The sequence below is a fragment of the Carcharodon carcharias genome, chromosome 2 (assembly GCF_017639515.1).
Source record: "Carcharodon carcharias isolate sCarCar2 chromosome 2, sCarCar2.pri, whole genome shotgun sequence".
Taxonomy (NCBI): Eukaryota; Metazoa; Chordata; class Chondrichthyes; order Lamniformes; family Lamnidae; genus Carcharodon; species Carcharodon carcharias.
This window is the reverse complement of record NC_054468.1, coordinates 136618612-136645219: the sequence shown is the minus strand read 5'-3', so window position 1 is coordinate 136645219 and position 26608 is coordinate 136618612. Positions and strand designations below refer to the sequence as shown.

Below are 26608 nucleotides of genomic sequence, written 5' to 3'. Positions count from 1 at the left end.
GCTTCAACACAATTATATCCTCTTTAAAATGAGACCAAAACTGTACACAGTATACCAGTTGTGGTCTCACCAAGATCCTGTACAGCTGCAGTAAAACTTCCCCACTTTTCTATTCCATTCCCCTTGCAATAAACACCAACATTCAATTTGGCTTCCGAATCACTTGCTGTGCCTACATATTAACTTTTTGTGATTCAAGAGAGGAGATGGTGGTGTAAGGTCACTGCACTAGTAATCCAAAGAACTAGGCTAATGCTCTTGGGACATAAGTTCAAATCCCACACAAGCAGTTAGTGGAATTTAAACTCAGTTATCAAAAACCTGGGAATACAAAGCTAGTCTCTAATGGTGACTATGAAACTAACATCGACCTCAAACGTTCACTCTGTTTCTCTCTCCACAGATGCTGTCAGACCTGAGTATTTCTAGCATTTTAGTTTTTATTTCAGATTTTCAGCAGCTGTAATATGTTGTTGCCCAATAAAATGTGATTCTTTTCATTCATTTTTATCACTGGTTCAATAAGAATTCTAGCGGGAGACTTCTGCATGCTGGAAAAATTGTTTGATTAGTTTAGCCAAATGCAATGGTTTATGCATTGCATTTTATTATTTTTTGCATATTCGTTCAACATTTCAAAAAAGCTGTACCTTAGGTGAGCTAACTGTTACAAGAAAACAATCTATTCCCCAGCTATCTTTCGCCCTAAAAGAGATGAACAAGAGCAACATGGGACAGTTATTCGTTGTCAGACGGAATGACAAATCATGTGGAATAGCATGTTTAAAAGGGAGACATATCTCACATGCAAATGGACAGTTCTGAACCCGTTACTAGGTGGAAGGCGGTGGAGAAGGGACACATTTAGCCATTAGTGCATCGAAAATATTCCAAAAGGATAGGTTTTAGGAAATATAGGTCAAGAGTGAAAACCGCACAGATATCAACCACTCGGCGTGTGCATGTGGCAACCAATCCAGTTGAGAACTACATGGAAAAAACCTGCACCCGGTACTCTGGGATATCCTAGGTGAGGTGAGGAACCAACACAATGCAGGAACAAGCTGACCACATTTGCTAAGCAAATCAGCCATGTGTCCGATCTCCAGAGGAAGGGAGCTACTTTTCAGCGATAGCTCCGAAGGGAGACTTGCACATGAAGAAATACACACGGCTGCATTTACCCGAACAACATTTAAAATAGAGTGCTTTGACAGGGTGCGTTTTGTTTAGACGCAGATGTCCAGAGTTGAAAACTTTGTACGTGATCCTTGGCAAAATATGCTTTAGAATTAAATTTCCGGGAGATATGTTGTGGGTTGAAGCTGGGGAGAAAGAGACAAACTTTTAATATTGTCGGCAGTGAACCGTTTTCCTGCCTCAGACGGGCCAGCCCTAGCACAAGAGGTGATATGATCTCAGATTTCATCTTCACAGGAAGGCTGTTGAATGTCTGCAGACCGCTCCGAGGCATTTTTAAATCCAGGTATGCATCTTTAGCTGGTAGTCCTCGCAATCCTATCTAGTGCAAGCCAGCTTTTGAAAATCCCCAGCAAGGTTAACGCAGCTCGATTTTAAACAATTGCAGAGCACTTAGGAAAATATTGGACCGAGAGAAAGAGAGAGCTTTGGGGAAAAAAAGTTGAATGATTAGTGTTAGCATTGTTCAGTCGACTTGTGATCATTTCTGCTCAATTCTTTGTTGGGAGAAGCATATTCTGACATATATAATCTATAGAAAAACAACAAAGATCTTTGCATAGTTGGACATTTCGTAAACATTCATGTGCGAGAGGGGCAGGGAAACCAAGGCGAAGCTGCACCAACCGGTCCAACAGGTACAAGGGCTTGTTGACACCGTTATTTTTTCAGCACGCATGCGCCCTCCCAAATTTCCTGTTGTATTTTCAATTACTGGAGCAAACTTTTCCTGTTACGGCAAAGGTAGCTCGCCAGGTGAGAGTGGGTCTTCCCGAAACACCCTTTCCCCTCTCCGCAGTTTTCCCGAAACAAACGACAACATTTCGTTGAAAGACCGAGGATAGCTCGGGAACGACCGGCCGTCGTTGTAAAACACCTGGAACTTGCTTGGGGAGGATCCGGTTTGTATGAAAAAAAAGGGGTCAGGTGGAAGCAGGAGGGAATCCGGCTTCTGCTTCATCACCGCCCAACATGCCCAGAGCCTTCCTGGTGAAAAGGAAGGAGCCGTATCCGGAGGTCCGCGACTGGAATGAGCTACCGGACGAGGAGAGAGCCGACACCTACATACCAGGTGAAACAAAACAGGGAGAGTCTGATAGCGAACGGGTTAGACCAGGGTAAGTAGGAGAGAGAGAGAGAGAGAGGATGCGAGAGATGGAGGAAGTGAGAGAGTGGGAGGTAGAAACAGTTCGGGGGTGGGGGGAGTTATGAAACTGGGATCAACCAAGCCCAAACAAAAAGAAAAGCCTTTTCCATATCGGGGCACAGGATGGGCTCGCTTCAGGCACCTTTGCTCGGAGCTTGAACACAAGGTCCAACACCTCTTCCAAATCAACAGGCGATCCAACACTGAAGAACAGTGAACCAACTCACCCGCTCTGAAGGTAAACCTCTCATGTGGACAGGCTTCTCGAGAGAGAGAGAGAGGGGACACCACACTTTTAAAGGTCGAGTATTAAAAATGCTCCCGGATTCAGGAATCCTGTAAAGCGGCAGGTTGTGTTTACATTACAGGGTGTATTTTGTGTTCTCTGATTCCATCAGTCATCAACCTATTAGTAGTACCGGGACACATTCCGATTCTTTCAAACGCCTCCCCCCGCCCCCTAGCCCCCGGTTTAGCTGCATCTTCTCAATGTAAACATAACGGAACCCGGGCTCCTACTCTTGCCCCACCACTGCCGTTTAAAGGATTCAATCTATCAGGGGTATCAGGTTGCATGCTTTACAGTCAAACACTGATAAGAAAGACCAGCAGAACCAGACAACACCCCAAACACAAACAAGCCAAGAAGAAAAAAACATCTCAGTCCATTGTTTAAATTGGCTTAAGATACAAGCCGTCCATCTATAGACCTTGCTGGATAAGAAGGCTATTCTGTAAAAGGGTTTATTTTTTATTTCCAGTCAATTTGAGCTGTTTCTTGAGTTACGAAGAAGAAAGAGAGACCGAGGATCCTACACCCGGAACAACTGGTTTAGACAAACTGCTGAACGATTCAGACGAGCGCCGCCTCCCATGCAAGACCGAACCGGGCCAGGAGAATGCAGAGGAGCAAGTTCTGGGATCGGAATTCAAAAAGTGCAGCGTCTTGCGAACGAAAATCAAGGTGAGCCGGGTCCCTCGAGACTCCGCTTAATCATTACTTGGCGAGATCAGCAGAGCGAAAACTTGGTCGGCGCACTGAACGAGACCCCGATTGAGAACATGCTGACTGGGACAGTGGGATGTAAGACATGTATACGGATAGTCACCTAGTTTAAGGAAGATCACATTAGGTAAACTTTTTACAATACAATAAAGCAAATACTGCTCAGCAAAAGGAATTGATTTCAGATTATACATTATTTTAAATATAATGCACATTTAATTTCATAACTGCGCTATATTGTATTCAACAGACCGTATATCTGAAATAATGATTAAAATACACATGATTTCAGATTATACATTATGTAATACACTCAAACATTACAATTTCATACATTACATTTTCAGATTAAATTATTAATTTTATTACAGTATTTTGTATACTATGCTTGTCAGAAACCAGCTTAAAAGGCCCTGTGCAACTTACCTTGTCGTTGTACACTCCCATCTTATTTGAGGAAAATAAATTAATCCTTTTTAAATGCACCATTAACATTGAAAGAAAATTGAGGTACTGATAGCAGGACCAAATTATTTGTAGAAATATAACTGATTTTTTTGAGGAGGGGTTTGTTGGAAGAAAGACAGAAAATGATTACAGTTGTACAAGACTTTTAGCACATGATTCAGTAAGCGTGTGTTACTTTGTCATCTAAAAGCAGTGTAACATTTGGTATCTAAATGTAGTCACATCTAGACGTGTTCCGTTAAGCATGGAAATCTGGAAGAACTTTGCCAAGGTCATAACTGAATTAGTTCTACTGCTCTTTATTTAGACAGTCTCGCATTATTTTGAAGTGGGAAAATGGGGGAACCTTGAGGAGATTTTTTATTTAGCATCCTTTGGGGCGCTTGGCGGTGCTGAAACTAACGGTGTGTCTTATTCGTGCTCTGCCTGCCCCTTTCCCCATAACAGATCACAACCGGGGAGTGCAGCGACGCCACATTCCGCTGCCAGGTGTGTAGTAAAGGCTTCCGGCTACAGCGCATGCTCAACCGGCACCTGAAGTGTCACAGCCAAGTGAAGCGTCACCTGTGCACGTACTGCGGCAAAGGCTTCAATGACACCTTCGACCTGAAGAGACACGTCAGGACGCACACCGGTACGTCAGCCGTAAACCCCGCCCACCGCGAGGAGGGAGTGCTGGTGGTCTTGTTTAACTTGCTCGGCTTTAGTAGCTAGACCAATTCCTACTCAATGATTCAAATGGTAGCTAGGCATGATAAGTCACGGTGTCAAATAAAGAAATTGCGATGAAGGGGTTGTCTTGTGAAGAAAGGTTGGGCCTATACTTATTGCAGTTTAAAAGAATAAGAGGTCATTGTTGAAACATAAACGATTCTGATGGGTAGGTTTTTGAGAGGATGTTTACCTTCTTGGGGGAATCTAGAACTAGCGGGCACAGTTTAAAAATAAGGACAGAGATGAGGAGGAATGTCTTTTCTCAAAGCATTGTTAATCTTTGGAATTCTCTTCCCCAAAAAGCAGTGTAGGCTGGTTCATTGATTATATTCAAAGCTATTAAACAGGTTACTGATCTACAAGGGAGTTGAGGGTAATGCAGGGCAGGCAGGAAAGTGGAGTAAAGGCCACAATCAGACCAGCAATGATCTTATTGAATGGCGAAGCAGGATCCAGGGCCCAAACTGACAACTCCTGCTCCTGTGTCTTATATGTTAAATTGCATTTATTTAGTTAAAAACAAAAAAACTGCGGATGCTGGAAATCCAAAACAAAAACAGAATTACCTGGAAAAACTCAGCAGGTCTGGCAGCATCGGCGGAGAAGAAAAGAGTTGACGTTTCGAGTCCTCATGAGGAATCGAAACGTCAACTCTTTTCTTCTCCGCCGATGCTGCCAGACCTGCTGAGTTTTTCCAGGTAATTCTGTTTTTGTTTTGCATTTATTTAGTGCCTTTCACAACCTCAGAATGCACCTGAAGACTTTACAACCAGTGAAATACAGTCATTATTATAATAAAGGGAAGGAAACAAAATGGAATAGTTTGAGAGGAAGTTCACTCGATTTATTTCTGGGATGAAGGGCTTATCCTGTGAAGAAAGGCTGAACAGATTAGGCCTATACCCATTGGAGCTTAGAATAATGAGAGGGTACTCTTATTGAAACATATGAAATCCTGAGGGGATGGGACAGGGTGGATACAAGAGGATGTTTCCTCTTGTGGGACAAACTAGAACTCTGGGATACAGTTTAAGAATAAGATGTCTCCCCTTTAAGACAGGGATGAGGAGTGTTTTTTTCTCTCGAAGGGTCAATAGAGTGTGGAATTCTCTTCCCCAGAAGGTAGTCGAGACTGGGCCTTTAAATTTATTCATGGCTGAAGTCAAGGTTTATGGGGTGCAGACAGGAAAGTGGAGCTGAGATCACAACTAGATCAGCCATGATCTTATTGAATGGTGGAGCAGGCTCAAAGGGCCAAATGGCCTATTCCTGCTCTTATTCCTATGTTCTTATATAGGAAAAATGGCAGCTAACTTGTGCACAGCAAGGAAAAAAAAAGGGCAAGCTTTCCAGCCAATCAGTGACCCCTGCTGGAAAACGTCTGCATGTGAATGCTACGTAAGGATCAGATCGGACTGGGCTGAGATACATATTGCTGGCCAACCTCACCATCAAAACTCACAAATGAATAACGGATGTAAAAAGGTATCATATCCATGCCTGATATTCTTTGCTCCAATAAGGAGTCAACACCAATAGGAAAGGAGGGGTCAAAATTGCATGGGAAAGTTAAAGGACAAACACAACTGGGATTTATGCTCATGATAACTATCCTGTTTTATTACTAATAATGAATACTTTATAGCAGCAAGTGAACATTTTGTAATTTAGCTAACAAGTGTTCTGTTAAATTCAACATTTCTAAATTGTTTTTATTGTGCTTAAGAATATTCCCACACTGTTTAAAATGCATTTGGTTAACTTATTACAAAATAATCCCAGGCAATCCTGCCATGGAAATGAAAAACAAATACAAGCAAAAAAATGGAATTTGTAAAACACAAAGCAAACTCTTACCACAACATTTGATAATGCACAATACAGTTAAGGTCAAACATTGGTAAGGAAACCTCCTGTTGATTGCCACGTACCACACCCCACCATCCCCCTCAGTTGATGAATCATACTCCATGTTGAACATCACTTGGAGGAAGCACTGAGGATGGCATGGGCACAGAACATACTCTGTGTGGGGGCTTCAATGTTTATCACCAAGAGTGGCTTGGTAGCACCACTACTGGCCGAGTCCTAAGGGATGTAGCTGCTAGACTAGGTCTGCAGCAGGTGGTGAGGGAACGAACAAGAGGGAAAAACACACGACCTCATCCTCACCAACGGAGACAAAGTCCGGTCTTCACATTCAGCCAATTCGATTCACTCCATGTGAAATCAAGAAACGGCTGAAGGCACTGGATACTGCAAAGGCTATGGCCCTGACAATATTCCAGCAATAGTACTGAACATTTGTGCTCCAGGATTTGTGGCCAAGTTGTTACGGTACAGCTACAACACCACGTCTACCCAGCAATGGGGAAAATTGCCCAGGTATTTCCTGTGCAAAAAAACAGGACAAATCCAACCCAGCCAATTACCACCCCATCAGTCTACTCTCCAACATCAGTAAAACAATGGAAGGGGTCAACAGTGCTATCAAGCGGCACTTGCTTAGCAATAACATGCTCATTGATGCTCAGTTTGTGCTCCACACCTGACCTTTTTACAGCTTTGGTTTAAACATCGACAAAAGAGCTGAACTCCAGAGGATGAGATGACAGTGACTGCCCTAGACATGAAGGCAGCATTTGACCCAGTGTGGCATCAAGGAGCCCTAGCAAAATTGGAGTCAATGGGAATCGGGGGGAAAACCTCCCCGCTGGCTGGAGTCATATCTGGCACATTGGAAGATAGTTGTGGTTGTTGGAGGTCAATCATCTCAGTTTCAGGACATCACTGCAGGAGTTCCTCAGGGTAGTGTCCTAGGCCCAACCATCTTTAGCTGCTTCATCAATGACCTTCCTTCCATCGTAAGGTCAGAAGTGGGGATGTTTGCTGATGATTGCACTATGTTCAGCACCATTCGAGACTCCTCAGTTACTGAAGAAGTCCATGTCCAAATGCAGCAAGACCTGAACAACATCCTGGCTTGGGCTGACAAGTAACATTTGATGCCACACATGTGCCAGGCAATGACCATCTCTAACAAGAGAGAATCTAACCATCGCCCCTTGACATTCAATGGCAGTACCATCACTGAATCCCCCAACCAACATTGTGGGGGTTACCATTGACCAGAAACTGAACTGAACTAGCTATATAAATACTATGGCTACAAGAGCAAGTCAGAGGCTAGGAATACTATGGTGATTAACTCACCTCCTGACTCCCCAAAGCCTGTCCACAATCTACAAGGCACAAGCCAGGAGTGGTGATGGAATACTCCCCACTTGCCTGGATGAGCGCAGCTCCAACAACACTCAAGAAGTTTAACAGCATCTAGGACAAAGCAGCCCACTTGATTGGCACTACATCCACAAACATTCACTCCCTCCAGCACCGACACACAGTGGCAGCAGCATGTACCATCTGCAAGATGCATTGCAGCAACTCACTAACGTTCCTCAGATAGCACCTTGCAAACCCACGACTGTTAGCATCTAGAAGGAGAAGGGCTGCAGACACATGGGAACGCCACCCACCTGGAATATTCCCTCCAAGCCACCCAGTATCCCGACTTGGAAATATATCACTGTTCCTTCTCTGTCACTGGGTCAAAAGTCCTGGATCTCCCTCACCATTTAAGAAATACTCTGCACATCTATTCCTCCTACCAAAGTGGATAACCTCACATGTTTCCACATAATATTCCATCTGCCATGTTCATGCCCACTCACAAAGTCTGTCCAAATCCTCTTGAAGCCATTTTGCATCTTCCTCACAACACACATTCCCACCCAGCTTTATGTCATCCACAGACCTGGAAATATTACATTTGGCCCCCATATCCAAATTATTGGTAGATATTGTGAACAGCTGGGGCCAAAGTACTGAACCTTGCAGTAACCCACTAGTCACAGCCTGCCAATGCGAAAATGACACGTTTATTCTTACTGTTTTCCACCCATTAACCAATCCTTAATCCATGCCAGTATATTACCTCCTATGCCATGTGCTTTAATTTTGCTAATCTACCTCCTGTGGGGGACTTTGTCAAAAGCCTGCTGAAAATCCGAGTACACAACATCACTGACTCCCGTTTATAAATTCTGCTAGTAACATCCTCAAACAAACTCCCAATAGGTTCGTCAAATACGATTTCCCATTCATAAATCCATGTTGATTTGCCCAATCAGATTATTATCTAAGCGTCCATTTATCACATCCTTTATTACAGATTCCAGCATTTGCTATACTGATGTAAGGCTAACAGGTCTGTAGTTCCCCGGTTTCTCTCTCCCTCCCTTCTTAAGTAGTGGGGTGACATTTGTTACCTTCCAATTTACAGGAACCTATAGAATTTTGGAAGATGATCACCAATGCATCCACTATCTCCATAGCAACCTCTTTCAACACTCTGGAATGTAGAATACCAGGTCCCGGGGTCTTATCAACCGTCAGTCCCATTAATTTCTCCAATACAACCTTCTTACTAATATTAATTTTCTTCAATTCCTCATTCTCCCTATTCCCTTGGATCTCTAAATCTGGGAGATTTCCTGTATCTTCCTCAGTGAAGTCAAACACAAAGTAATCATTTAGCTTCTCTGCCATTTCTCTATACCCCATTATAAATTCTGATTCTGCATGTAATGGACCCACATTTGTCGGAGCTCAACATTTCCTTTTTACTTATCGATAGGGTGGAATTATCTCAGGTTTGCACAAAGTGCGGTAGTGGGCATTCTTACCCACCGGCCAGAGTAGCAGATTTTGTGCCATATTGTCCCCTTCCCACCTCAAATTATGCAGTCCTGGGAAACACTCTGGATTGCTGGCAGGAGGCCTCCAATTGGCCCATCACAGCATTATCTCACCACTTCCTCACGTTGGATACCATATTTAAAATGCAGCCGCGTGCATACTTTCCAATGCTTGCAGCCCAGGACTGCTCTGGTGAAGACATGGCCCCAAAAGCTAGGAAGAGTGCATCCCCCCTGATTCAGTGACCCATCTCTGGGACACCTTCTGGACACCTTGGAGGCCCACTGCGAAGTCCTCTACTGCTGCTCTGGTCACAAGGATAAGGCGACCATCTCATCAATCTCAAATTGCCCACTCAGAAGCCCATCACACATTTCAGTGGCACCTCACTCACTGCCAGCTCAAGGGATATTACTCACTCTCACACACACCCTCACCTCTATCTGACCTCATCTCCTCTGGAGACTGCCTCCTCATCCCATCCACGGCCCCACTCAGCACACACACACGCCTGGCATCCTTCTCGTTTAGCCTGGCATGCGAGGGCTGGAGTGTCGGACATCAAGGTCCTCACTCCGTTCGAGAGTTGTGCGTTGGAGCTGGCTGGAGAGGACAATGTCAACTGTTCCTGCACCAGATCATCCCTCTCTCAATGCTACTGAGTCCACTATTCTGTGTTCAAGGTAGCTGCCAAGCACTAATAATTTCCACTTTCTCCCCCACACACGTCTGACATATCGCCCTCAGGCAATCTTGAGCCCGACTCCAGCACCAAGAGCATTTTGGACGGAGGACCCTGAGGACAGCACCACTGAAGACCCACCACGACACTCACCCACACCCTCCACCAGAGCACCGACACACACCTCAGTGGGACCTAGATGTAGAATAGCCTCGGGATCACAATCTGGTGAGCACAGCACACGGAAGCAGGGACAACCTTGGTCGCAGGAACTCGGAAGACTGCTGCAGGCAAGGAATCTGCTGAGTCCGAGTCAGATGACAAGCCTCTGGACTTGGACCTCAGCCGTTTGCTGCAGCTGCAAAGACAATAATGGGAACATCAGGAAGGGATGACTGCTGCACTCCTCAGATTAATGGAGGAGTCAGTCCACCTTCAGTCCGAGGCGATTGTGTCAGCATGCCGACCCATTGAGGTCAACACTGGCAGGAGGGCGACCACCATGGAGACCTTGGTCTAGGACATCAGTCCTGCACTGCTGTGCGGGCTGAATTCCATCTGATGTCATAGTTGGCCTACAACAGGGTCAATGTGAGAGGGGTGCAGGGCAGCTCAATCCCACTCCAGCTTCCCCTTCTCCTCATGGAGTCAGCCAGGAGCTTCGGGCACCCATACGGAGGAGGACCAGCAGCTCAACGCCCCGGGGCCAATAACCCACTTGACTCTAGGAATGTCCGGCCGATCCAAATCCCCTCTTCCTGTAACCCCCGCAGCTCCATATCCACAGGTCAAGGAGGGTACAGCTGGCCCACAACAGGACACCTAATGTAGGCTGGGGCCCTCCAGAGGATGCCCACAAAGGTCATCACAGGCAGGATGTAGCAGCCAGCAGGCTGCCTCCATCTCCACTGTGGATGTCGGGGGAACACCAAGAGGTAGTGGCAGGTTAAGAAGATGGTTTTTGCACAGCCTGGGCATGGGTGTTATTCACTTATACATAAGTATTCACTATTGTAAATAAACTCCCAAGAATGTCTCCTTGCCTATGGCTTCTTGTTATGATGAGCAGTGTTCGTGTCACTCAGATGGGAAACCTTGGTTGCTGCATAAGATAAAGGCAGGTGTCTCAGGTCAGGGCCTTTTCCCTGTGCAGTGTGTAACCTTCAGAACAGAGTGATGGTCCAGCTTCACACTTACTGGACACATTAATGATGCCTGCACCTCAGTGGTGCTCATCATTGCTACCAAAATGTCGTGGGCAGGCATCAGATTTCGTCATTTTCTGTGTATTCTCAGCACCCTTGAAGGGGGGAGGCTGGCCCTGCTCTGCAGCATCTTTTTTGTTATTCATTCATTGGATAAGGGCATTGCTGGCCAGGCCAGCATTTGTTGCTCATCCTTAATTGCCTTTGAGAAGGTAGTGGCGAGCTGCCTTCTTGCTGCAGTCCATGTGGTGTAGATGCACCCAAAGTGCTGTAAGGGAGGGAGTTCCAGGATTTTGACCTCGCGACAGTGAAGGAATGGCGATATATTTCCAAGTCAGGGTGGTGAGTGGCTTGGAGGAGAACTTCCAGGTGGTGATGTTCCCATTTGTCTGCTGCCCTTGTTCTTCTAGATAGGTTGTGGGTTTGAAAGGTGATGTCTAAGGAACTTGGAGGGAGTGAATGGTTGTGGATGGGGTACCAATCAAGCGGGCTGCTTTTGTCCTGGATGGTGTCGAGCTACTTGAGTGTTATGGGAGCTGCACTCATCCAGGCAAATGGAGTGTATTCCATCATGCTCCTGACTTGTGCCTTGTAGATGGTGGCCAGGTTTTGGGGAGTCAGGCGACAAGTTACTCGCTGCAGGATTCCTAGCCTCTGACCTGCTTTTGTAGCCACAGTATTTATATGGCTAGTCCAGTTCAGTTTCTGGTCAATGGTAACCCCCCAGGATGTTGATAGCAGGAGGTTCAGCGAAGGTAATGCCATTGAATGTTAAGGGGCGATGGTTAGATTCTCTCTTGGAGATGGTCATTACCTGGCACTTGTGTGGCATGAATTTTACTTGCACCTTATCAACCCAAGCCTGGATATTGTCCAGATCTTGCTGTATTTGGACATGGACTACTTCAGTATCGGAGGAGTCGCGAATGATGCTGAACATTGCAGCGAACATCCCCACTTCTGACCTCATGAAGGAAGAAAGGTCATTGATGAAGCAGCTGAAGATGGTTGGGCTGAGGACACTACCCTGAGGAACTCCTGCATGGAACTGAGATGATTGACTTCCAACAACCACAACCATCTTCCTTTGTGCTAGGTATGACTCAGCGGAGAGTTTTCCCCCTGATTTCCATTGACTCCAATTTTGCTAGGGCTCCTTGGTCCCATACTAGGTCAAATTCTGCCTTGATGTCACTCTCACCTCATCTCAGGAGTTCAGCTCTTTTGTCCATGATTGAACCAAGGTTGTAATGAGGTCAAGAGCTGAGTGACCCATACTGAGCTTTAGTGAGCAGGTTATTGCTAAGCAAATGCCACTTGATTGCACTGTCGATGACTCCTTCCATCACTTTACTGGTGGAGAGTAGACTGATGGAGCGGAATAGGCCAGGTTGGATTTGTCCTGCTTTGTGCACAGGACATACTTGGGCAATTTTCCACATTGCCAGGTAATGCCAGTGTTGTAGCTATACTGGAATATCTTGGCTAGAGACGGTGCAAGTCTGGAGCACATGTCTTCAGTACTATTGCAATATTGTCAGGGCCCGTAGCCTTTGCAGTATCTAGTATCTTCAGCCATTTCTTGATATCACATGGAGTGAATTGAATTAGTTGAATGCTGGCGTTTGTGATACTGGGGACATCCGGAGGAGGCAGAGTTGGATCATCCACTCGTCACTCCTGGCTGAAGGTTGTTGCAAATGCTTCAGCCTTATATTTTGCACTGATGTGCTGGGCTCCCCCATTATTAAGGATGGGGATATTTGTGGAGCCTCTTCGTCCAGTGAGTTCTTCAATTGTCCGCTGCTATTCACGACTGGATGTGGCAGGACTGCAGAACGTAGATCTGATCTGTTAGTTGTGGAATCGCTTAGCTCTATCACTTGCTGCTTATGTTGTTTGTCACACAAGTAGTCCTGCGTTGTAGCTTCACCAGGTTGACACCTCATTTTTAGGTATGCCTGGTGCTGCTCCTGGCATGCCCTGCTGCACTCTTCATTGAACCAGGGTTGATCCCCTGGCTTGGTGGTAATGGTAGAGTGGGGGACATGCTAGGCCATGATTATGTTAGAGTACAATTCTGCTGCTGATGGCCCACAGTACCTCATGGATGCCCAGTCTTGAGTTGCTAGATCTGTTCAAAACCTATCACATTTAGCATGGTGGTAGTGCCACACAACACGATGGAGGATATCTTCGATGTGAAGGCGGGACTTCCTCTCCACAAGGATTGAGCGGTGGTCACTCTTACCAATTATTGTCATGGACAGATGCATCTGAGGCAGGCGGGTTGGTGAGGATGAGGTCCAGCATGTTTCTCTCTTGTTGGTTCCCTCACCACCTACTGCAGACCCAGTCTAGCAGCTATGTACTTTAGGACTCAGCCAGTTTGGTCAGTAGCAGTGCTACTGAGCCACTCTTGGTGATGGACATTGAAGTCCCCCACCCAGAGCATATTCTGCTCCCTTGCCACTCTCAGTGCTTCCTCCAAGTGGTGCTCAATGTGGAGGAACATTGATTCATCAGTTGAGGGTGGGACGGGGGAGTTGGTGGGGCTTATGCGGAGGTTGGGGGGCGTGTGCGCAGGTTGCTGGAACGTAGTAATCAGCAGTAAGTTTCCTTGCCCATGTTTGACCTGATGCCATGAGAATTGGAGTCGATGTTGAGGACGCCTGGGCAACTCCCTCCCGACTGTATACCACTGTGCCGCCATCTGTTTGGACTGTCCTCCCGATTGGACAGGATATACCCAGGGATGGTGATGGTGATGTCTGTGACTGGTGACAGTGTGCTGCTGAATGGGGACAGGTGCTGAAGGCTGACAAAGGATCAGGTGCATTTAAAGTTTCACAGCTGCGTCTCCATGAGATGATCTTGATTACAGAGTTGCCCTCGGCCAGACAGGAGTCAGACACTCAGAGGCTATGTGAAGATCAATGGAGTGTCCTCACAGCATGTTGTCATCATCTTCCTGGAATCTAGTGACTATTAGGGCCTCCACTGCATCTCCATGACATGAGCCTGAGCACTGAGTGTATGTGCTCTGCCATCAGCCATATAGGAGTCAAATGTTCACAGTTGCAAGGCGAGGATGTCAGGACTGTCCACATTGGATCTCATCATCATCCTTGACAAATCTTGCAGTTATGAGGGCCTCCTGAACGCGCCTGCCTCATCTGGCCAGTGCAATGGCCTCATCGTCGGCATCTCGCCTTCGAGGACCTCATCACTGTCATCCTCTTTGACATCGAAGGAGACATGCAGGTCTTCCATCTCCTCCTCAGCCAGGTCCTCCTCCTGTTACAGCACCAGGTTGTGTAGTGCGCAGCAAGTGACAATGATGCATGAGACCCTCTGGAGACTATACTGCAGTGCCCCACCAGACCTGTCGAGGCACCGGAACCTCATTTTCAACATGCCTATCATTTGCTCCATTAAAGTCAGGGTTGTGGCATGAGCCTCGTTTTACCATCTCTCTGCTGAAGTTTGAGGCTGCCGCGCAGACGTCATCAGCCACATCCTCTGTGGGTAGCCCTTGTCCCTGAGGAGCCAACCCTGCATCCTCTGTGGACCCTTGAAGATGACAGGGATCTGAGCCTTGGTAAGGATGTAGGTGTTGTCGACGCTTCCTGGGAATCGTACGCAGATCTGTAGGATGTGTTTGTGGTGGTCGCACACCAGCTGAACATTCAGCAAGTGGAAGCCCTTGTGGTTGGTGAAGCTGACTGCTTGTTGCCACAGAGATCTAAGCACCATGTAATTGCAGTCGATGGCACCCTGCACCTGTGGGAAACCTGAGATCTGGGCAAATCCCAGCACTTCTGCTCTCTGGCGTTCCTGATCCCAGTCGAAATGCGCAAAGCTTTGTGCCTTCATGAAGATGGCATCCATGATCTCCTAGATGCACTTGTGTGTGAAGGCTTGCAAGGTCCCACAGAGGTCACCTGTGAAGGTCATGAAGGAGCCACTGGCATAAAAATTAAGCGCATGGTCATTTTCACAGCCTCTGGCCATGGATGCCCTGCATATCCCCATGGTGCCAAATCCTGCAGCAGGTGCCATATGTGACCGACCAGATCTTTAGACATGCACAGTCTTTGGCAACACTGGATCTCAGTCAAGTGCAGGAAGGACAAATGCTGTCTATAGACCCTGGGTCTAGCGAGGTGCCTGTGAGGGACGGCTCTCTGTAGATCTTCAGCTGCATGCACATTAGGCCCTGCTGTCCCTTCATCTTGAGGGTGGTGCTCCTCCCTTTACCAAGCCAGGCACCTCTGTCACTCTCTTCTTCTTCTCTGCTCTCTGTAAGCCATGAGGCATACTGCTAAATCACCAGGCTCCATGATCCTGACGTACTCCTCCTGCAGGATCAAAGAGAGAGAGACACGTGGGTTAGCATATGTGTCCTAAGAAACTCTCTTGGTTAAGTCTGAAGGCCCCTTCATGCATGCAGGAGTGTGCAGGCCACCACTTGGACGGCCAGTGTGTAATGCACTCATTGGCTGTCCAAAACCCCAACCACCTCCTCCTCACTCTATTTGACTGATTAGCGGCAACTTTGGCCACTGGACTATATGATGCGTTCTCAGCTCAGGCATTCTCCTAGCAGCACTGCAAGGCTGTGCTGTTAGCTTGAACCATAATGGATACTAGTCCAAACCTTAATAAAGACACTGGAAGGGCTCTGAGCACTTCCACCTGTGACTGCACCATGGCCGCCTTTCGCAAGGGTATTCTATAACTTGTCCAGTCAGCCAATTGTCCTGATTCCCCCTAAAACAGACATTCATTTGCAGTCTGCCCCGAGGGGCAAAAAGTTCTGAAGCATTTGGTGGCATTTTTATGCTGTTGCATTGCTTGATTAGGTGGAAATGCTTCAGAGACCCAACTCCAAGCATGTCAATGGAGCTGCTGCTGAACGATCTCAGCTGCAGAAGAATGCTCACTTTCGACAAGCTTTTCCATGCCACTTCCTCTACCACACCTCCCCCACTACTGCACCCTCCCACAACCCCCAGCATGTGCTTGTGTACTTCCTTCAGGCTGTGCTGCCTTGCCCCCACCCTGCCCAGCCTCACCTGCACAGGAGCCCTTACCCCGGCACCACACTGAAAGCCAGTCAGGAGAAAGCGACTTGCTTGTGTGCGTCACCCATCCCCAACCCCTCAATGCACGGTGCCTTTTTCTTAATGTCATAGGGGCAACGCTTACAAGTGCAAGGTTGTGCGTACTCACCTCAGAGTTCCCCTTGAAGTTCAGGTCGGCAGGTGCACTCCTTTTAAAGGCAGTCACGAAGCATGCTGTTCTGAAGTCATGATGACATGGGTGGTAAATTTGACGTGGGGGTATGATTCCAGCAAGCAGGCTTATAATAAGATGCTAAAGTAGTGAAATTAGGCTCCTGACATGCAGCGGCCAGAAATGGGGCCTGCCATTGATGGTTGGAGCGGAAGATCGCAAACTGGTTTCACGATGGCGTGGAACCGATTTTTGGCCATCTCGCCATGTTCATGCCCATCATGATGCCCAGCGCCAATGGTCCGGATGATTCCGCCCATAGGAGATATTACAGTCCACTTTTATGTATTTTGTCAGTTTAGATTCACCTTGTATTCTCCCTTTTATCAGTTTCTTGGTTCTCTGCTGTATTCAAAAATGCTCCCAATCCTCAGGTTTACTAGTATTTCTGGCAACTTTATAGGCCTTTTCTTTTAATCTTATACAATCCTTAATTTACTTTATTAGTCATGGTTGACTGACTTTTCTTTTTGGGTTCTTGAAGGAATGTGTAGGGTGGAATTTTACAACCCCATTGTGGCGGGGGTCGGGCCATAAAATGCAGCCAGAAGTCCATTGACTTCGGCAGGACCATAAATCTCGCGAGCATAAAATTCCACCCATAATTACTGTAAACTATGTAATAATTCTTTACAGATTATCCATTGCCTGTGTACCGTCATAGCTTTTAATGTATTTTCCCAATCCGCCTCAGCCACTTTGCCTCTCATACCTTCATAATCTCCTTTGTTCGAATTTAATACCCTGGCTTCGGATTGAATTACCTTACCTTCAAACATAATGTAAAATTCTATCATGCTATGGTCACTCATCCCTAAAGGTTCTTTTACAAGATTATCAATTAGCCCTTTCTTGTTACAGAATACCAGATATAAAATAGCCTGTTCGCTAGTCGATTCCTCAACATACTGCTCTAGAAAACCATCCCGAACATAGTCCAGAAGCTGATTCTCCACAGCATTAATGCTCATTAGGTTTATCCAGTCTATAAGCAGATTGAAGTTACCCATTATTACTGTTTTACCCATGCTACATGCATCTCTAATCTCCTGATTAATACCAAGTCCCACACTACCATTATGGTTTTGTGGTCTGTAAACATCTACTACCAATGTTTTAGCCGCTTGCTATTTCTTAGCTCCACCAAACAGATTCCACATTTTGTTCTTCTAATCCGACATCCTCTCTTACTAATGTACTGATCCCATCCCTTATTATCAGTGCCACACCACTTCCTTTTCCTTTTTGCCTGTCCTTCCTAAATGTTGAGTATCCTTGAATATTCATTCCCAGTCTTGGTCACCTTTAATCATGTTTCCTTAATGGCAATTAGATCATCTATTTACCTCTACTTGTATCTTTAAATCGTCTACCTTGTTGCAAATGCTGCGCGCATTCAAGTAGCGTGCCCTTAACTATGTCTTTTTAACATTATTCTGCATTCTAAGCCTAGTTGATACTCACCTTCATTTCACCTGCCTTCCAATTTCACTTGCTATTTTTCTACTTCCTGTTACTAGCTTTACTTCCTTCCAATTTGAGCTCCCCTTCAGGTTCCCAGCCCCCTGACAAGTTAGGTTAAACCCTCCCCAACAGGACCAGCAAATCTCCCTGCGAGGACATTAGTCCTGGTCCTGTTAAGGTGTAACCCGTCCATCTTGTACATGTCCCATTTGCCCCAGAACTGGTTCCAATGCCTCAGAAATCTGATACTCTCCCTCCTACACCAATTCTCCAACCATGTGTTCAATCACTCAATCCTCCTATTTCTGTGTTCACTAGCACATGGCACTAGGAGTAATCCTGAGATTACTGCTATTGAGGTCCTGCTTTTTAATTTCCTTCCTAATTCCCTAAAATCTGCTTTCAGGACCTCATCCCTTTTTCTACCTATGTCATTGGTACCAATGTAGACCATGACCTCTGCTATTCGCCCTCCCCCTGATGGATGTCCTGCAGCCGCCCTGTGACATCCTTTACCCTGGCACCAAGGAGGTAATGCACCATCCTGGAGTCACATTTACAGTCACAGAAACATCTGTCTGATCCCCTAACTATCAAATCCCCTATCACTATTGTTCTTCCACCTTTCTTCCTCTCCTCCTGTGCAGCTGAGCCACCCGTGGTGCCACGGACTTGGCTCTGGCTGCAGATACCTGAGGAAGTATCACCCTCAGCAGTATCCAAATTGGAAAACCGATTAGCAGCAAGATAGACTCAGGAGACTCCTGCACTACCTGCCAGGTTCTCTTAGATTGCCTGGCAGTCACCCATTCCCTCTTTGCATGCACACTGCTAACCTGTGGTGTGACTCCCTATCTAAATGTGCTATCCACATAGTTCTTTGCCTTGCAAATGCACCACAGTTACTCCAGCTCAAGTTCTGAAACCCAGAGCTCAAGCTTCTGCAGTCAGTTACACTTCCTACAGATGTGTTTGTCTAGGACACATGGTGCAACCATGACTTCCCAAATAGTGCAGGATATACATTCCACTCGACCAAGCTGCCCTGCCATACCATAATTTTAAAAACAATTTTTTTCAATTAGAATGAGTAGAATAACTTAGCAGTTACTCATCAATCAGCTTCTTCCCCTGTACTGAATTAAGAACCAACTACTGGAGGCTGAAAAAGAAAGGAACAACCCACTCACCAGACTGCCAGCTTGACACACTGTGCACTTAAAGCAGTATTCAGTGCAGACCAGGCAGCACTGAGGAATCCCTGTTTTTATACTTTCTGAAAAACAAATGATTCAAGCTCTGAAAACCAGTTTAAACTAGCTACCTAGTTAACCAGCAGCAGCTGCTCTCAGCGAGTGTGTATACCCCTGTTTAAGGCTGGAATAAACTTAACTTCTCTTAATTTAAGCAGTAATTTTTAGTTGATTGCTAAATTTTAAAAAAGACTTTAGATAGAAATTAACTCTTAAAACTCCCTCACTCACCCGACTCAGCACTTCTTAGTGCAAACTCATCTTCTTCCATTGGCCAGTTAATGGAATGTCGAGGAGCAGTAAAGACCATCTCTGTCCACCTGGCTAGTCTCAGAGTTCCGAAACAAAATAGAGAGTTCATACACCTGTAGCTCTGAGTTGATTTTCTCACCAAATCGTTTTCCAACTGGCTGTTAACACTACTTAAGGTATTGGCCCAGAGCGAGTGTGCTTGCTGCTGCAATTTAAACTTCTCACTTACCATTTTACGCTGGAGCCTTTGCACCGTCCAGTCTTAGCTCCAGCAGGGATCCAGCAACGAACAGAGGTGGGAGGCCTCAACTGAAGCCTTTTATCGTCATGAACTGAATAAACATCCCTATCTTCAGTTCATTGACTTACACTGTTTTAAATGGAACTGTCAATCCCAACACTGCATAACACTGCTCTGAAGAAGAGTCATACGGACTCAAAACGTTAACTCGTTTTCCTCTCCACAGATGCTGTTAGACCTGCTGAGATTTCCCGCATTTTCTGTTTTTGTTTCAGATTTCCAGCGTCTGCAATAGTTAGCTTTTAACTGCATAACATCCCCCTCGTCAGTTTTCACCCTCTCACCAGACCCGAAAATGTTCACCTCCCCATCAGTGTCCAGCACTTGCCTCACCTCCGACAATATTCATCCTCTCACCCCTTCCCCACCGACAATATTCGCCCCCGATATTGCTCACCCAGTGTACAATCCCCAAGAACATTCATCCCTTTCAACACCCCTGGAAAAGCTCACGCCCTCCCTGCAACCCCCACTCCTGGCTCACACTCCTACCCCTCCCCACACAACCTCCCCAACCCCAACACTGTCGCTTCTCCCGACATTGATTGGACTGAAGCCTTGGATACCAGAAGGTGAGTTGGGAAAGGGGGTGTGGGAAGGGGATTGAACATTGTCAGATTTTTGGGGGGGTGGAACATAGGAACAGGAGTAGGCCATTCAGCCCATCGAGCCTTCTCCACCATTCAATTAAATCGTGGCTGATCATCTATCTCAATGCCACTTTCCCGCATATCCCGCGCTAGTGGGTGAGTATTGCTAGGATTGGGGTGAACATTGTTGTGGTTGCCATGGAAGCTTCAACATTCCAGCTGATTTAGCTCAAGCTGCACTCTTTAGTAGGCTTTATACGTGCTAGAAAAAGCTCTAAGTAAATCTGTGTAAAAACCAGGGTAAATATGGGGAAAACAGCCCAAGTATCCATAGATCTGGTCATCTTATACCACTGTCGTGGGGAATTGTGCAGCAATCCAGGCAGGATAAAACTGGCAATCAGAGGCTTAAACTTCCCGCATAACTTCGCATGTCCCCGTGTTGGGACTTCCTCAGGGTCCTGAGGCACAAAGGTAAATGAAGATGGATCATTCGCTGCTCCCCATATTGGAAGATTCCTGAGCAGAATATTGTAATCCTCACTTAATGTTGATTTGGTCAACATTTTGCATTATAACAACGCTGAGACAACAAGGAACAATAAATGTGGTGCTGTCCGCTAGAACATCATTTACCAGCGAGCAACAGTGAGGAGAATTTAAATGTATTGATGAAATCAACCTCACTCTTTATTGAATTCAGTGGTCAGAGATTTTAAAGTGCAATATTTAAATAATGAATTATGACTGAATAATTGATTCCATTATTTTTTTTTAATTCAATCTGTAAGTAAGGAAATGGAACTTTCTCCAAAACAGAGTGAGGACCTGACAGGGATACACACACAGGCAGTGAGTCCAAAAATAAAACTCACCTAAACTGACAACAACCCAATAACCCAATTGTTCTACACACTTAGCAGTTTGTCCTCATGAATTATTCTCTGCTCCTTCCATCCTTCTCTCACACATTCTCTTTCTGTCAGTCATACTCACTCTCCACAATTTCTTTCCCAATGATCCTTTTCTCATCCAATTTTAATCTAACATCTTGTACCTGTGTTCTGTTCACCAGCCCCAGGTTTAATGATGCCTTTCTCGCTCTTGGTTTGTTCAATGGTGAAACCTCTGTGAATAGTTCAAATTTATGTTTCTTTTATATTTAGATAAATGTTCAAAAGAACCTAACTAGTTTTTTTTTACCTTAGTTGTAATGGGAAAATCTGATTCGCTTAATTGTTCCACTTGCTGAAAGTCGCACTTTTCAGGGATGCGACCATAATGTTAAGTGAGGAATTGTGCACTGGAGGGGAGGACATCTTGTACTTGAATTCTGTTACTTGAATTCATACTTTAAGGAGTGGAGATCATATAATTATGGAAAATAATCAGGTTTGTATCATAGGTAATTAGCTAAAACTGCATATTATTAAGAAGTATCATATTTATTTTTCATGTGCAGGAATTCGCCCTTATAAATGCAGCCTTTGCCATAAAGCCTTTACGCAGAGATGCTCTTTGGAATCACACCTCAAGAAGATCCATGGAGTGACACAGAAGTACAGCTACAAGGAGAGGAGGGCAAAGCTCTATGTCTGTGAAGAATGTGGGTTCACAGCCATGAACCAAGAGGACCTTTACCTTCACATGAAGCAGAATCACCCAGAAAACCCACTTCTTAAAAAGACTTCCAAGAAAATAGCTGCAGCTTTGCAGAACAAACTCAACTCGGTACTGCATAACAATGATGAAAATAAGGATTCTGAATAGGAGCAAAAGTAGACACAATAGTATCTGTGGTGAAGTTTTGATCCTTACCGTGCTGGATAAATAAAACTTCTGATCAGCATCACCATATTAAAACAGCAGGAAGATTCCCTTAAATTGCTAGTGTAAACCAACTCCTTTAAAACCTATTTGCCAGATATAGCAATCAGAGTAAACCTTTACACTGCTGTTACTGATCCAGTATTCTAAAGGGCCACACTTTAAAAAAAATTCTCAATACTTGGGTATCATTATCAATTTATTTCCCATTCCTAGTTGTCCTGAAGAGGTGGCCTTGGGATGCCTTCATTAATTGTTATTGTTTTGTATTTGATCTAACACAACCAATGACATGCTAGGCCAATTCAGGTGGCTGTTAACCAAACGGCTAAGTGTACAAATGGTGCTTTGGGCTTTTCAACACTTCTCTGTAGATTTTGTTCTTTTAAGATATATCTTGTTTACCATTTTTCTTGTTTTTTTTTTAATTTGTTGGTTCAGGGTACATTTTTGCTCCACAGTGGAATATACTTTATTCATTTGTAGCCTTCTGAATTTTAAAAAGAGTTGTGTATCAAGCAAGATATTATGAATTTCCAAAATTCAGTACAAATTTCTTATTTTAGTATGGAGAATTTAGGAAATATTAAATACAGATAATTTAATGCATAACATTCCAAAAAGGAGTCCTGTATAAACATTGTAAAAATACTTTATACTACTAAGAGGAATTGAAATATATGGTATGCTGTTTTCTACCTGTCCGTTTATTAAAAAAATTCCTTGAGCTTTTAACTTTTTAAAAATGAGTTCTTAACCAGATTTCAGAAATTGCTTCATTCCATGAAACAAAATTAGATTGCTTTTGAAAATCAGCCTGTCTTAACATGTTGCACAGCTAGCACCAGTCTTATCATTTCAAACAATGATAAAAACAGATAGGAATCCCACCTAAATTTAGCCTTTCATTAAGTTCTGCAGATACTGGAAACTATCCCTACATCTAACTTGGTATCTGTGAAACTTTCAGACAGATTTTAGAATGGTATAGTGGCACAGTGTCATGTTTTGGAAGTGAAAGAAGATAGGCCTGCATTTATATAATGCATTTCATAGCCTCAGGACATTCCAAAATGATTTACAGCCAGTTAAGTATTATTGAAATGTAGTAACTGTTCTACTGTAGGGAAATGCAACATTCAATTTGCATACAGCAAAGCTCCACAAACAATGAAGAGATCACGACCAGATAATCTGTTTTATTGAAATTGGTTCTACTGAGGGAATACCAGGAGTTAGGAACTAAATTAAGCAGGACTTTGAAGGTACCAATCTCTGGATTATTACCTGAGCCACGTGCAAATTGGCAAAGAGAGATAGTTCAGCTAGTTAACTTGTGGTTAAAGGGTTGGTGTGGCGGAGAGGTGTTCCTTCTCATGGGACACTGGGCGCTGTACTGGGACAGGAAGGAGCCATACTGATGGGACAGACTCTATAAGAATCAGATGGGACCGGTACCCTAATGGAAAGAGCAAAATAGGGAGGCTTTAAAGTAGTAAGATTGAGGTGGGGGGACCTACAAGAAATAAAACTTGCTTAAATATAAATAAAACACGGAAGGAGATCATGGGATAGGCTACACCAAGGGATGACATAAATGGCCAGAGAATAAATAGTTATAGTTCAGGAGTATAAAAAGATGCTTAAGAATAAAGTGAAGGAACTTCTATTAAAAATTACTAAAGCTGTCGGTACAGCAAGGCACAGTGTCTGTAATAAAACAGGGAACTGGGGGCAATAATACATTGCAAGGAAGCAGGTATAATCAGGATTGTTGAGATATGGCTACAGAAAAATCAAGACTGAGAATTAAACATTGCAGGACATAACATATTTAGAAAAGATAAAGGGGGAAACAGGGGAGGTGGAGTAGCTGTACTTACAAAGAGAACAGAGAACATAATGACTAGGAAAAAGTAACACAGCCATCAGCAAGACAAATAGAATACAACTGGATGGAGATAAGAAATACAAAGTGATCAACTGTAACTAACAGGGATAGCCTACAGACCATCTAATAATGGATGGGAGACGGAAGAATGAATATGCAAACAAATGAAGGAAATGAGTAACAAACATAGGAAAATAATCTTGGGCAATCAACTATCCCTGGAAGAGGTAGCTAAAGCCATCCCACAATTTTTTTTTATTCATTTATGGGATGTGGGCATCACTGGCTAGGCCAGCATTTATTGCCCATCCCTTTTTGCCCTTTAGAAGGTGGTGGTGAGCTACCTTCTTGAACCGCTGCAGTCCAAGTGGTGTAAGTACACCCACAGTGCAGTTAAGGAGGGAGTTCCAGGATTTTGACCCAGGGACAGTGAAGGAACGGTGATATATTTCCAAGTCAGGTTGGTGAGTGACTTGGAGGGGAACTTCCAGGTGGTGGTGCCCCACGCATCTGCTGCCCTTGTCCTAGATGGTAGTGGTCGTGAATTTGGAATGTGCCTTGGTGAGTTCCTACAGTGCATCTTGTAGATGGTACACACTGCTGCCACTGTGTCGGTGGTGGGGAGGGAGTGAATGTTTGTGGATGTAGTGCCAATCAATGGCTGCTTTGTTCCAGATGGTGTCAAGCTTCTTGAGTGTTGTTGGAGCTGCACTCATCCAGGCAAGTGGAGAGTATTCCATCACACTCCTGATGTATGCCTTGTAGATGGCGAACAGGCTTTGGGAGTCAGGAGGTGAGTTGCTTGCCACAGGATTCTTAGCCTCTGACGTGTTCTTGTAGCCACAGTTTTTATATGGCTGGCCCAGTTCAGTTACTGGTCAATGGTAACCCCCAGGATGTTCATCGTGGGGGACTCAGCAATGGTAATACCATTGAATGTCAAGGGGCAATGGTTAGATTCTCTCTTGCTGGAGATAGTCATTTCCTGGCACTTGTGTGGCGTGAATGTTACTAGCCACTTGTCAGCCCAAGCCTGGATATTGTCCAGGTCTTGCTGCATTTGGACATAGACTGCTTCAGTATCTGAGGAGTTGTGAATGATGCTGAACATTGTGCAATCATCAGTGAACATCCCCACTTCTGACCATATGATGAAAGGAAGGTCATTGATGAGGCAGCTGAAGATGGTTATGCCGAGGACACTGCCCTGAGGAACTCCTGCAGTGATGTTCTGGAACTGAGATGACTGACCTCCAACAACCACAACCATCTTCCTTTGTGCTAGGTAAGACTCCAAGCAGTGGAGTGTTTTTCCCCTCATTCCCATTAACTCCAGTTTTGCTCGGGCTCCGAGATGCCACACTCAGTCAAATGCTGCCTTGATGTTAAGGGCAGTCACTCTCACCTACTTGGGAGTTCAGCTCTTTTGTCCATGTTTGAATCAAGGCTGTAATGAGGTCAGAAGCTGAGTAGCCGTGGTGAAACCCAAACTAGAGGTCAGTGAGCAGGTTATTGCTAAGCAAGTGCCGCTTGATAGCACTGTTGATGATCTCTTCCATCACTTTACTTATAATGGAGAGTAGACTGATGGAGCGGTAATTGACCGGGTTGGATTTGTCCTGCTTTTTGTGTACAGGACATAGCTAGGCAATTTTCCACATAGCCGGGTAGATGCCGGTGTTGTAGCTGTACTGGAACAACTTGGCTGGGAGCATGGCAAGTTCTGGAGCACATGTCTTCAGTACTTTTGCCGAAATATTGTCAGGGCCCATAGCTTTTGCAGTATCCAGTGCCTTCAGCCATTTCTTGATATCATGTTGGGTGAATTGAATTGGCTGAGGATTGGCATCTGTGATGCTGGGAATGTCCAGAGGAGGCTGAGATGGATCGATCATCCACTTGGCACTTCTGGCTGAAGAGTGTTGCAAACGCTTCAGCCCTGTCTTTTGCACTGATGTGTTGGGCTCCTCCATTATTGAGGATGGGTATATTTGTGAAGCCTCCTCCTTCAGCGAGTTGTTTAATTGTCCACCACCATTCATGACTGGAGCTTAGATCTGATCCATTTGTCGTGTGATAACATAGCTCTGTCTATTGCATGCTGTTTACATTGTTGGGCACACAAGTAGTCCTGAGTTGTACCTTCACCAGTTTGTCACCTCATTTTTAGGTGCTGCTCCTGGCATGGCCTCCTGCACTCTTCATTGAACCAGGGTTGATCCTGTGTATAGGATTTCTGTCTGACCCAGTGCATAAGAAATCCAACAACAACCACTTGCATTTATATCGCATCTTTAACATAATAAAACATCCCAAGGTGCTTTACAGCAGTGTAATGGCACAAAGTCCAACACCAAGCCACATGGGGAAATATTACGCCAGATGTTCAAAAACTTGGTCAAAGGGGTTGGAATATAGGAGTTTCTTAAAAAGGAAGGAGAGCTAGGTGAGGATGGATATAGGGAGTGAATTCCAAAGCTTAGGGTCGTGGCAGAAGAAGCCATGAACAGTGGATTGTTTAAATTGGAATGTTCAAGGGCCAGAATTGGTGG

The 26608-nt window shown here is 45.0% G+C and overlaps 1 protein-coding gene across 2 annotated transcripts; it reads left to right on the top strand.

Moving 5' to 3' along the window:
* The first annotated feature begins 1368 nt into the window (after positions 1-1368).
* On the top strand, positions 1369-22897 carry LOC121288890 (transcription factor Ovo-like 2). Of its 2 annotated transcripts, none has more exons than XM_041207727.1 (4): positions 1369-1486; positions 3109-3311; positions 4269-4455; positions 21801-22897. In XM_041207727.1, exons 1-4 carry the CDS (start codon positions 1450-1452, stop codon positions 22106-22108), a joined length of 735 nt encoding a protein of 244 aa, XP_041063661.1. In that variant the 5' UTR covers positions 1369-1449; the 3' UTR covers positions 22109-22897. The 2 variants fall into 2 exon arrangements, with proteins under 2 accessions (XP_041063661.1, XP_041063652.1); XM_041207718.1 differs by lacking the exon at positions 1369-1486 and adding an exon at positions 1874-2272.
* Positions 22898-26608: the final 3711 nt, after the last annotated feature.